Here is a 13,409-nt window from a genome sequence, read left to right on the forward strand (position 1 = left end):
ACTTCATAAACTTTCATGAATAACACACCCCCAAATAAAGAAAAAAAAAAAAGAATTAAGAAAGAATTAAGACACATGTTTGGTAGTTATGCTTGCTTTCCCTTTAAGACCTTAAATGCTTATATCCAGAAATCTCACTTTGTCAGTGCTAATATAAAATTCTGTCACAGCATAAATTAAACAAAAATAGTTTGCAAAAGAAAAAAAAAGAGATGTAAATCAAGTAGTTTTCTAATCAAAGGAAGATATATTACTGTTTGAGCATTACAGAGTGAGATCAGTTTTTTGTTTGCAACAGAAACAAAGCAATACAAAAGCAAAAAACTTAAGTATACCAAATTTGCAAATAGGACTTTCAACAAGTAACACCTTTAAAGCTTGAGATAAAATTCCTGTCATGCTCCTTCCATCTCTTCATTTCAAGGCACACTCATACATAGGCACAATCCCACTTTGCACTTGGTCAATTTACACTGAAGTTAAATATTCAGTAGCTATTGATAAATGAGATGATGCTCATGTTAAAGCTGAGTGGTAAAATGGTTAACAAAATAGTTTGTATAGGCTCAGTTTAAAACTTGAGGTTCAGAAAGAAAGTCATCCTAATAAAAAATTGGTAGCTTCTGTTTAAACTCCTGTGAAAAACGACATTCACTTTCCTGGTAAATTTTAAAAGGTTTAATTAAAAAAAAGACAATAGGAGACAAAGACAATAAAGCAAAGGGTTAAAATGGCCAGATGCTTGGCTCTCTGCCAAGACCACACCTGGTGTTTTGGAAACAACCTTTTATATACCATTTCTATTGCATCAACTTGATGTATATTCACAGACTTTATGCATATTCAAACTTTTCTATTAACTAGTTTACATTTTCCAGCAACTTTTTAGCATGGCCACTCCATGGGTCCACCTTTTTAGAGCATGCGCGTTTCTTGGCTTGTGGTTTTAATCCTCATCACCTTTTAATTTGGGCCTTGGCTCCTTCTTTCCACAGACGTTGAGTGTTGATAATCAGCAGGGTCCCCATCATCTGTTCACTGGAGGTTATCCTAACTAAGCAGACAGTTCAAACATACTATATCGACTATTACAGCAAAGCCATTTTAATATTATACATTTATACATGTAGCATTCATCCTAATACTTGTGAAAAGCCAATATTATAATATGTATTTATAACACTCCAAAGATAATTTAGAGCTCCAAGACATTTGGAAGCTTAGTTTTTAACCCTCTGTATTGTTTCAAACAAGATAATTACCTTTCATTGTCTCTCTCTTTACTTTCAAATTATACAATGTGCAGCATAAAATTTGATTATTGTGAGTATTGGAAAATGTAGGAAATTATAGAATAAGCTACGAGACCAATATACAGATATTTTTTTACTTTGCATTTGTCCAGTTATTCCACTATGGGTAAATTTATCCACCAGCATATAAATACTTTAACTTGTTTAGACGTATATTGAATTGCATCAAGATTTAGATATATTGCCATTTACCCCATAAATATTCAAGGTTGTTGATAAGACTAATTACATTCCACACTAAGCAGCCACTAAAAATATCATCCATCTCCCTACTGAAATGTAATGGCTGCTTTGAATTCTCTCAAAGTTTCACGGTACTCCATGTTATTCACAAAAAGTTTCATAAATTAACCTATTTCCAGAGACAAAGTGACCTAAAATGTACAAATACCCAAGTGAATAGAGATGTTTCAAAGGAAGGTAGCATTTCTCATAATAGCTTTAGCAGGAATTCATATGTTGCATTGATTATGCCCCAGGACAGGACAGAACGATGGCAATTCAGATGGACTCCTCTGAAAAGATGCATCAATTTTTTATCACGTTCTAGCCATATTGTCACAAAAACTTTTGAAAAAGACTGAAATTCACCACCAATTTGAGATTGCATGCGAGTTTTTACAACATTCATTGGGAAAAATAAGGATCCCAGCATGGCACCCAACAGCCCACCACAGATAAAGTCATTGACCAAGTGAGTGCTATAAGAAGTTGCTTCAGGCAGACATTGTTTGATAGGTCCTCGTAGGCCAAAGAAGAAGATATTACTGCTTCCATTCCGGAGCAGAATAGGCACCAAACCCCGATAATATTCTCTAATCCCATAGACTTTTAGTACCTTGAAAGCCTGGTAAGTGTTTGTAAATTTGTCATGATGTTTGTAGTCTTGAAGCAAATTCTGGACTCGTTCAAAAGGTGTAAGAAGGGCTTCTGTGGTCCCTGCAAGCACTGCTGCCATGCTGCAAGTTAGAAGTTCAGGTGCACTTGTGTGACTATGGAGCAAGGAGGAGAAATCTTCATACAAGCCAAACATTAGAGCCAGAGTAGTTGTTTTTTGCATTAATGGAGGAAGAATTCCACGATAGAGATTTCGAATTCCATCTTTCTGCAGCTGATGTACTGCATCCTTTATTTTCAAGCCATACAACTGTTGTCGAAAGAGGACCTTCTGGATGGGAAAGGTGACTATTATATTGGTGAAGGCTGCACAATAGCCACAAAGATAATGTTTACCAGAGTTACCCTTTATGTGATGGCTCATATCTTGCTTTGAATTTGGTGGGACACGATCTTGTGAATCCATCTTTTTTTCCCCCCTCAATATATATCTTAGATTTCTTTTCCTATGTCAAAAAAAGAAAAAGACTGTGAACAAAATGGCATATGACACAGTTTTTTTAGTTTACACACACACATTATGTACACACTGTTCAACATCACACTGTGCAGCATTTTACGTCCTGAAGAAAATTCATCAAATTCAGTGGAACAGTGTGACAAACTGTCATCAACTGATAGATGATGCAAAATGCACAATTTTCCACACTACATCCAAGGGCTTGAAACACCAGATATTTTTGCTCCCTTTATGTTTTGTTGATTAGAACCAAACTAAATTAAAACAAATAGACATATGAATGCCTCCAGTGCCACCTTACAAGTGAAAATGTGAGGAAGAAATCACACATTAAGTTGCCAGTACAGTATGTCAAGGAATTCAAACACTGAATGATCTATTCTAACACTAGTAAGATACAATACAAATTACCAAGGTTTTGGAAAACACACATACTACATACAGCTCAGCATTACAAATTCTGACCATTCCTGCCTGTATTTCCCTGTGGCAGACAGAAATAAATAATTTAAATAGGAATTTAATCATCAGCATTAGTTTACTATAGAGTAGTAAAATAATATAGAAATGCTAAAGAATACATTGAGCTCTGCTAGAGCTAAGGTCCTGAGGGACAGTGAAGGGAGTTTCATTAAATAAAACTGAGAATTAGTCCTTAGTAGGTGATACATGATCTGCTATTTGCATAATGTTATGCTCTTCAATGTTTTCTAAGGAACAGCACCATAGAAGTCATTTACAAAGGTTAAACATTTTATCCTGATATTAAATCATACCAGTAGTGAGAAATTGACATCAGGGAAGTTGTACCACTTCATCTATACTAATATATATTTTTCTTAGGATCAACTTAGTTCTATCTGCATATAGTAAAATAGCCACATCCACAACTAAGCCACAGTTTTATCTGGCAGCCCACTTTTATATATAGTTATACCAAGTCTGGATAAATGTGTCATTCAGTAATACAACATGTAAACCACAGGATTCATAAGACTTTTGACTATTCACCAGTTGTGTTGGCAATAGCAACTTGTGGCCAATATCACTTCTGATTTCTTCTGAGAAAAAAAAAGAGCTCTAACTCAGTTTTATAAGGTACATATTTTCTCATGTAGTTTAAGTAGGTTCTCATGATTATGATTTGAGAACTTGTAATGATCAGGCAATGCAATTTTTCTCAGATGTGTTTATGACAGAACCTTTGTTTTCCGCCTTAATTTTGCAAGGCCCAGCTGTTTCACTGCACTGATTTTGGCTGGGATACAGTTAAACTGGGAGGGAACACAGGTGGGACATCTGACCCCAACTGATCAAAGGGATATTCCATACCATATGACATCATGCTTAGGATATAAAGCTGATGGGAAACAGTGAATTAATTTTTTGATGTGCTTTATTTGCATTCATGACTCTTGATTTACCATAAAGCACAAGATCCAGCAATCCCCAGGAGCAAGAAATCAGACAATGAAGGCAAGAGACTGGCATGGCTGAGTAGGGACCTGCTGGTAAAACCAAAGGGAAGAAGTAAATTCACAGGTAGTGGAAACAAGGACAAGTAACCTGGAAAGAGTATAAAGTTTGGTTTTGTAGGGATGGGGTGAGGAAGGCCAAGGCAAAGCTGGAACCAAACCTGGAAAAGGACACAAAGAATAACAAGAAGGGCTTCTACTGGTGCATTAATCAGACTATGTCAATGAGCAGCTGGAGTGAATGGGAAGGGATGAAGACCTGACTAGGAGCTTATGGGTCAGGATTAAAGGGAGGGCAGGGACAGGTCACATTATAGTGGGGGGCTGCTATAGGCATTAATCAGAAAAGGAAGGTCAAAGGTGTAACCCCTGATAAACAGTGCTGGAAAACTCATAACAACAGATGAGAAGGCTGAGGTGCTTAACTTTATTGCCTCAGTCTTTTATGGCAACCTCTCTCCCCACACCTCTAGAGTGGATGGACAGCAGAATGGGGACTGGGGGAGCAAAGTCCCTCCCACTCTAAGAGAGAATCAGGTTCATGGCTACTTGAGGAACTTGAATGTACATAAGTCCATGGGACCAGATAAGATGCATCCCATAGTCATTGGCTGATGAAGTTTCCAGGACACTCTCCATGATATTCAAAAAGTCATGGCAATTAGGTGAAGTGCCAGGTGACTGGAAAAAGGGAAACACTCTCGCAATCTTTAAAAAGAGCAGAAAGGAGGACCCTGGGAACTAGGGACCTGTCAGACTCACCTCTGTGCCTGAGAAGATCATGGAGCAGATCCTCTGGGAAGCTCTGCTGAGGCACATGGAGGACAGGAGGTGATCTGAGCCAGAACAGCTTCACCAAGGGCAAGTCCTGCCTGATCAACCTAGTGGCCTTCTATGATGGAGTGACTCCATCAGTGGACAAGGGAAGGGCTACAGATGTAATTTATCTGGATTTCTGTAAAGCCTTTGACATGGTTCCCTACAACATCCTTCTCTCTAAATTGGAGAGAGATGGATTGGATAGGTGAACTGTTAAAAGGATAAGAATGTGGTTTGACAGTCACATCCAGAGGACAGTGGTCAATGGCTCAGAGTTCAGATGGAGATCAGTGACAAGTGGTGTCCCTCAGGGGTCTGTATTAGGACCAGTGCTATTTAATATTTTCATTAATGCCATAGACAAAGGGATCGAGTGCACCCTCAGCAAATTTGCAGATGACACCAAGCTGAGTGGTGCAGTTAACACACTTGAAGGTTGGGATGCCATCCAGAGGGACATGGACAAGGTTGAGGAGTGGGTCCATGGGAATCTCATGAGGTTTAATAAGAACAAGTGCAAAGTGCTGCACCTGAGTTGGGGCAACTCCTGGTATTAATCCCAGCTGGGGGATAAACAGATCAAGAGCAGTCCTGCTGAGAAGGACTTGGGGGTGCTGGTGGATGAGAGGATGAACATCAGCTGTCAATGTGTGTGTTCACAGCCCAGAAAGCCAATCATGTCATGGACTGCATCCGCAGCACTGTGGCCAGCAGGGCGAGGGAGGGGATCCTGCCCTTCTACTCTGGTGAAACCCCACCTGAAGTGTTGCATCCAGCCCTGGGGTCCTTAGCACAGGAAGAAAGTTGAGATATTGGAGCAAGTCCAGAGAAGGCCACCAAGACGATTAGAAGGATGGAGCACCTCCCCTATGAGGAAAGGCTGAGAGAATTAGGATTGTTCAGCCTGGAAAAGAGAAGGCTTTAGGGTGACCTAATTGTGGACTTACAGTACCTGAAGGGGGCCTACAAGAAAGATGGAGAGAAACTTTTTCCAAGGGTATGTGGTGATAGGACAAGGGGGAATGGCTTCAAACTGAGAGAGTATGTTTATATTAGATGTTAAGAAGAAAAACTTTACTGTGAGAGTGGTGAGGCACTGGTACAGGTTGTCCAGAGAAATTGTGGATGTCTCTTAGGGGTTAGGTGTCCTTCTTTTAGTACTTTTAGTTACCTGTGGAATTTTTACCCATTAATTGCAGGGAAAACCTAACTGTGGGTACTTGGTGGATACTTGAAGAACACAAAGAGTTCGGCCGGGGCCCAGAGGGGGGAAGGGGGCTGGAAAACGGGGAGGGCAGGGACAGTTTGGCGGGCTTCTTTTGGCTTCGGAGAAGGACACTTTGGGCGCGCAGAGCTGTTGCAGTGGGGATAAGGGAATTTTGCCATCACCCAGACGGAGCTGCTGCTTCTTCATCTCCTTCTTCCTTCTTCGTTGGTGGCCTCACACCCCTTGTCCTGCCCGGATGTGTGGCAGTGCCATCCACCACCGTGGAGCTGCTGATACACCTCAGCCACCAGCCCAGGATCTCAGCTCATCCCTGCTGTTACAGCTGAGTGCTCCTCAGTGCCCTGCAGGAGCACCAGGACTGCCCGCCCGAGGGGGTTTGTGAAGCAAAGCCTCTACTCCATCTCTTCCCGTCTCGGCCGAGAAGGCTGTCACGGGGTCCCTAGTTCTCTTCTTGCTAATGCTGTAGTTATTGCTGTTTGCTGGCCTTGTTATAAATACTAGTAAAAAACGGTTATTCCTATCCCCAGATCTCTGCCTGAAAGCCCTTTTATTTCAGAATTATAATAATTCGGAAGGAGGGGGTCTACATTTTTCATTCCAAGGGAGGCTCCTGCCCTCCCTAGCAGACACTTGTCTTCCAAAACCAAGACAATGCCCCATCAATAGAGAGGTATTCAAGGCTGGGTTGGATGGGGGTCTCAGCAAACTGATGTAGTGAAAGGTTCCCTGGCCATGGCAGAGGGGTTGGAACTAGATGATCTTTAAGCTCCCTTCCAACCCAAGCCATTGTATGATTCTATGATTAAACTGTCTTTATCTCAACCCATGAGGTTTCCCACTTTCAGTCCTCTGATTCTCCCTCCATCCCACTCAGTGGTTCAGTGAGCGAGTGGCTGCATGGTGCTTGGATGCGGGCTGGATTTAAACCATGACAGCCCTTTTTGGTGCCCGACGAGGGGCTCAAAGGGTTCAGGATAATAATTATGGATTTGATTGGGATGTCATCCTGGGGTAACTTTATGATGCTTGTATGCCCAATCGCCTTGTTTATCCTATATATTAAGTTCTGCACCTTTAAGACTGGCTCTGAGAGTGAAGGGGGGGGAAGAAGAAGCCCGCAGTTTGTGTTCAGAAAGAGCACTCACTCCCCCGCATCCTGCTTCTGGACTGTGTTGTCTGCAGCATGGACAGACAGCGGGACAGAGCTCTCCTTTGCTTTTAGTTACTTTTTAGGTAGCTGAGGCAGAGAAGTTCCCCAGACTGGTTCTTTTCCCTTTTTCTTAGATCTGTTCAAACCTGCTCTAGACTGAAAACCCAGACAAACCCTGGGAGCTCACTCCTATGGCCTACCGGGGCCTGGGCCTCGGCACTTTCCAGCTCCAGAGAGACTGATAAGTGACCAGGTGAACTGAGCTATACCACATGAAAAAGACTTTTTCTAGATTTGCCATCTCATCAAACAGCGAGAGGTTTTATTGTTTAATATTATTCCATTTCTGTTAAATAGGTTTTTTCCACTTTTCTCCAAAAAATCTTTTCCTGAACCAGTTGGGAGAGGGGCTGCTTGAATTTGTTTTCTAGAAAGACCCCATTCAGAAGTTCTCTCCCAAATTTGCCCTAAACCAAGACAGAGGTGATAGATGGAATTTATATCTGTTAGTGCTGTTTAGCTTTTAATGGGCAGGCTCCTGTACATGCCATGGGGCTTGCTTGTCTGACTGTAAATTAAAGTCTGTTGTTCATGGCTGCTTTTTGCTGCTTGCTGTGCTACTCATCTGCTCATCTTCTTACTCTGCTGTGCCTGGGACCATTTTGATAACAGCAATGGTGATGTGAATGTGCTGGCAGATGGCCAGGGCATCATTGCTGTTTCTTGTGTTGCTATACTGGACAAGCTAGAACTCCAGTGTGAACTCAAGCTGAAAGGACTGTGGATGAGTCCACACAGGAACAAGACACCCTCAAGTGTCTGTGGCCATGGATAAGTCTATGCCAGAGGGGGTAAATCTCAAAGCATATGTGCCTGTGGTTATATCTGTGCCATAGCAGGTACATCTTGAAGCATCAGTGGCTGTGCATGAGGCCATACTGGAGGACCTCAAGATGTGTGGCCATGACTAAGCCCATGACAGAGCACGTACACCCCTGTTGGGACTGCAGACATGGGTAAGGCCATGTTGGAGAAGGTTTACTTCCGAAGGGACTGTGGGTAAGGCCATGCTGGAGCAGGTGTGAGATGGGGAACATATGTGGCTATGAAAATTCAGAATTTTAGAAACCTATAATGTGCTTAAACAGGTGGAGGGGAAATAGAACACATAGAAGAAACAATCTGTAACAGACCACATAGGAACTTAGTTGCCAGGGAAAAAAACATTATGATATATTGTGAAAACTCAGCAAAGGATGACTTAGGTATGTCGCTCTATTTGGAACGGCTGGGAATGAGCAACACAGACTCTCATGGAGTCGGTTAGGAGAATATCTCATAGTTTATTATTTCAGCTCTGTTTTATAGACTGATCCGTGGAAAGTACAGAAAGGAAACTCTCATTGGTCAGCAAACCACTACACCACCATCACTGGTCAGTGGTGCACAGTACCCCCTGACTTTCTCCTTCAAAGAAAACAAGGGACAGACAAACAGCACCTGGCAAGGCTGTTTTCTGTCTCTGAGAATTGTTTTGAATACTCCCATGAATTTCTCAGGCTAGCTTCTCAGGCAGGACTGAGAGCTATGTGGCCTGTAATTTCTACAGGCTCTCTGTTTCAGAGTTAGACACAGAGTCCACATTAGGTATTATGAAAATCTGACAAAGCAGAACCTGTAGCTCCAGAAACCAGCCAGGACCAGACTTGTGGTTTTAGCCCTGGCAAGTCGACCTGAGAGAGCCAAACCTCCACTGTGCCTGACCAGAAGCAAAGATCAAACAGCGATCACTGAGGAAGACATTTGGCCTTCCTCCCAGAGACCCCAGCCCACAAACACCAGGAGGCGTGGCAGCTAATTATAATACAAAGCAAGAGAAGGCAGAGATGGGCTGGCAGGGAGGTGTGGGTTTGTGGGATCAATGTGTATTTATACCTGGAACCTGTCTTGACCAGGTACACACGGTTTGGAGGAGACATCCCCCCATGTGTCCTTGATGCTGTCAGCTGATAGAAATAAGACATACCGCTTTACAATTTTGGTTGTAAAATCCTAATTCCGCAAATCAGGTGCACCTCAAAGTGACTGTAGTCTGTGGATAAGTCTAAACCAGAGGAATTACTATAGCAGGAACCACCCAAACCAGTGGAGCAAAAACCTCACAAGAAGCAGTTGCAGTGCAGCAGTGACCCTACCTGAGCTGCATTTGGTGCCCAGTAACTCCACACAATACACCAGCTCTCTTGTCCCAAGTGACCACCAGAACAGGTAGACTAAATGAGCTCAATGGACATTTGGTGGATGTTTTGTGGACATTTTACAGGTGTGGATCATAGACGACAAGTGGTGGAGTACTTGAGCTGCTTCCCAATTAAAGTTTATTACAAGGGAATCAGTTCTTGGAAGCTTTGGATTACCTGTGTTATAAATTGTTCACCACAATCAGGTTGGTCAATCAATAAGGCAATTTATTAATTTGTTGATAAGGGACGAGCAATCAGCACTGGGGATGTGGGGAGTCTCTGCTCCACCAACACGTCCGCCTTAACCCTAGTCTCTACCTCTTTTATAGGCAGTTTCTTGTTGGGCTGTGTCATACCTACTGTGCTGGGGTACAAGTCCGGGCAAGCCCGAACATGTTGGCTATCTCCCAAGCAGCAGAGGCTGCAAGCCCCCACCAGGTCTGCACAAAGTTCCAACATGTTGCCAGGTTACACTCTTAGCAAGTAGGTAATGAAACAGAGAAATTAAGAACTAGGAATCAAGCATAAATAAATGCTTTGACTAGAAGAGGGGGCTGCCAAACCCTCTGGAATGCTTACTGCACCCACAAGAGCAGGAAGGGAGCAAGATCACAAGATAAGATAAAGAGCTAGAATATGCAAACAGGATGCAAGGACAAAGGCACCACAGGATAAGGGGATTCTTTGGACCCCTAAGCCGCGAGAAATGGTATCAAAGTCCGAAAGGTAGTCAAAGGACTAAAAGCAGCATGCGCAAGGAGACGAGGTGAAAAGTTCAACCGAGGAGAAAATCGCTGATTTCATCCCAAACACCCCCAGACAACCACCAAAGTGACCAACAAGGAACAGTGCGCAGCCGCAAAGGGGCGTGGAGCTAATTTTAATATGAAGCGGGGACAGGCAGGGTTAGGAAATGAATATGTTTTAGGCGTATTGTGTAACCCTAGTTTGTAGAGAATAAAAGGAGAGGGGCAAGTCTTCAGGGTGTGCGTGTCTTTGGAGGAGCTATCTCCCATGTACCTCAGCGCTGAATAAATTCATACCTGCTCTTATAACTTACTCTGTGAGTTATAGAGTTTTCTTTCCGCATGTCAGTAACAGCAGTAACAAGTTTTTACATGTTCGCACAAGCCTGCTGTTTTCTTTATACATAAAGAGTGGATACAATTCATAATTATTTACTAAGCAATTACATAGTGGCAAAAATACATAACAGCAAAAGCTAGCAATTCACAACAAAGGGATTTAAACAAAAATAATGAAATCATTATATTTTCCTTTGTTTCATGTCCATGTTTTACTTCAAGATCAGTATTCTTGTTTATACTGATCCCATAGTGTGTTTCCATAATGACACAAATCACAAATCAATGTAACATCTCACACCTGTGTTTCCAATATGCACAAATTTCTGCAGCCATTACAATAGTCCATTTCTGTACAGAAGTCCACCCCCCCCCCCGTCCCCCCCAGTTTCAGAACACACTACAAGGGGACACTGACAATTCTATTTTTGACATGTAACAACAAGATCATCTAGAGCTGTGGTCTTCAAATTTTTTAAATCATGCACCCCATCAGTAAAAATCTTTTGACCATGAACCCTTGTTGGAGGTTAGGTTTCTTTCCTTTTGTTCTTTTTACTTATAGATTTTTTTCCCATAAATTGCTAGGAAACACTAACTACTGAGTACTTAAGAAAACAAGTGGCCAAGCTCAGGGGAGGAGGGCATCTGGTTGCACTTCTCTGGGAGTTTCCCTCAGAGGGGCAGACATACTGTGAGAATTGGGCAGGTAAAGGGGCGGGAGCAGCTGCTAGTCTCTCTCTCGCTCGGCTTTGGAGGAGGATAGTCAGAGCTGCTGGTTGGGGAAAGGAATTCGCTGCTGCTGCCAGAGCCCAGCTCAGTCCTACTTTTCTTCTGCTGTGGGGTTAGCCTTTGCTTGTGAGAGCAGCCACTGAACTGGGACCTTATTATCACCTAGCTCACTAAAAGAGGGACCTATCACTCTGCTCAGGTGCCCGGGATCCTGAGCTCGCCCCTCCCTGCCCTGCTGGGAGCCATGTCGCCGCTACCCCACCCCCCACTGTTTCTTTGGCACTGCTCCGGGTTTTCACTGCACTGTAGCCCCGTACCTCCTGCCTGCTGATACATCTTGCCAGCCCAGCTTGCTGCTTCCGAGAGTCTTGCTGGGGCAATGGGATTGACCGCCCCAGGGCTTTGTGAAGCAAAGTCTTTCTTCCATCCCTTCCTGTCTCGTACAAAGCTGCTATTACCGTGTGCTCCCCTAGCACACGGCCACAGTGACCCCTGCAGCCGCAGGGGAATCAACCCACCTGCCCTGTCCACTGGGAGCACCAGCACCCCTGCCGGCTGTGCCCAGAACTGCACCAAAGGGGAAAGTGCCTGCGGCCAAGAAGGCTGTCACTGGGTTCCTGGTTCTGTTTGTCGTTAATGCTGTAGTTGTTGTTTGTTTGCTTTATTAGACATACTAGTAAAGAACTGTTATTCCTATTCTCATATCCTTGCCTAAGAGTCCCTTAATTTCAAAATTATAATAATTCAGAGAGAGGTGGTCTACATTTTCCATTCCAAGGGAGGCTCCTGCCTTCCTTAGCAGACACCTGTCTTTCAAACCAAGAAAACACTGAATATATGTATATTTATTTATAAATTATACACATGTACTAGTGTCTTAATATATTATTATAAAATATGCACAAAAATAGAAATTAAAAAGTATGAGATAAAGATGTAAGAAATGCTGTATTAAAATAATTTTTATTTATTAACACTACCAAAATATTTTCTTTCCATACCACAATGGATTGTCTTGCACATCCACTTTAGAGACCACTGATCTAGACTGTAGTTGTGCTATCCTTAGTAATCTAGCCAGAGACTGAACAAAAGTTCAGAATATTCCCTGATCCAAGGTCCATCCTTTCAGGTTCCTATTACTTCCATACCATCCTGTGGTATATAATATTTAGTCCTTCTAAGAAGACAGAGTTCAGCAAAATTACCTGCCTAAATGACCATGGTTTTCAGAATGGCAAAACTCTACCCACAAGGAAAAAAAAATTTGTACCAAACATCCCTTTATCTCTCTGTGTTCATAACACTGGTGACAGATGTTATGGTATGTGATTAAAAGCTTATCTACATACCACAAAGGAGAAGAGAAAAAATTGGCAGGTGGAGTAGCTTAAATAATATCCTACTGTCCTGGAGTGACTTTATGATGCTTGTATGCCAAATCACCTTGTTTATGTTACATATTAAGTTCTGCACCTTTAAGACTGGCTCTGAGAACGAAGGGGGGGAAAAAGAAGGGCACATCTTGTGTTGAGAAAGAGCACTCACTCCCCCGTGCGCAATCATGTGAACAGTAGTTTTAGAATCTATAAATAAGTGTATAATGTAAATAATAAGCGGCTTCTGCGAAATCATATTGGTTCGTTTTTCAGAGGTCCAGAGCTCCTGCATGTTGGTGACCCTAGCGACGTGATTGTAGCAACAAGATCCGAAGGAACACGACGTGATGACAGTACCGTGATATGAAGCAGGGCCCATAACCCTTTGAACTTTGAAGGGGGTCCTGTGGAGTGAAAAGGTGGGAGACCCAGCTAGAGATTAACACAGCCAGAGTGTGTTGGGGGGAGTCGGAGTGTTGTGGCAAAAGTTGTTAGAATGTTGCTAAGTTAGTTTATGTTTGTAGTTGATAGCTTGAAATGTATCTTTTCCCCTCTTCTAGTCGCGATTTTTCTTTCCCCCATCTCTTTTTCTCCCAGTTCTTACCGAGTCAAGTTACCATGGTTACCA

The 13,409-nt window shown here is 42.6% G+C and overlaps 1 protein-coding gene across 1 annotated transcript in view; it reads right to left on the reverse strand.

Annotated features, from left to right (window-relative positions):
- Positions 1 to 463: 463 nt before the first annotated feature.
- LOC148183260 (mitochondrial nicotinamide adenine dinucleotide transporter SLC25A51-like) overlaps positions 464 to 13,409 on the reverse strand; it is a 94,820-nt gene continuing 81,874 nt past the window's right edge. Inside the window, exon 2 of the mRNA XM_088061534.1 lies at positions 464 to 2,656. Coding sequence (XP_087917660.1) covers positions 1,744 to 2,616 — 873 coding nt within the window. The 5' untranslated portion in view covers positions 2,617 to 2,656 and the 3' untranslated portion in view covers positions 464 to 1,743. The remainder of the gene's footprint in view (positions 2,657 to 13,409) is intronic.

Source organism: Pseudopodoces humilis, chromosome 12 (genome assembly GCF_049639895.1).
Source record: "Pseudopodoces humilis isolate 2021_Gansu_Grassland_sample_001 chromosome 12, ASM4963989v1, whole genome shotgun sequence".
NCBI lineage: Eukaryota > Metazoa > Chordata > Aves > Passeriformes > Paridae > Pseudopodoces > Pseudopodoces humilis.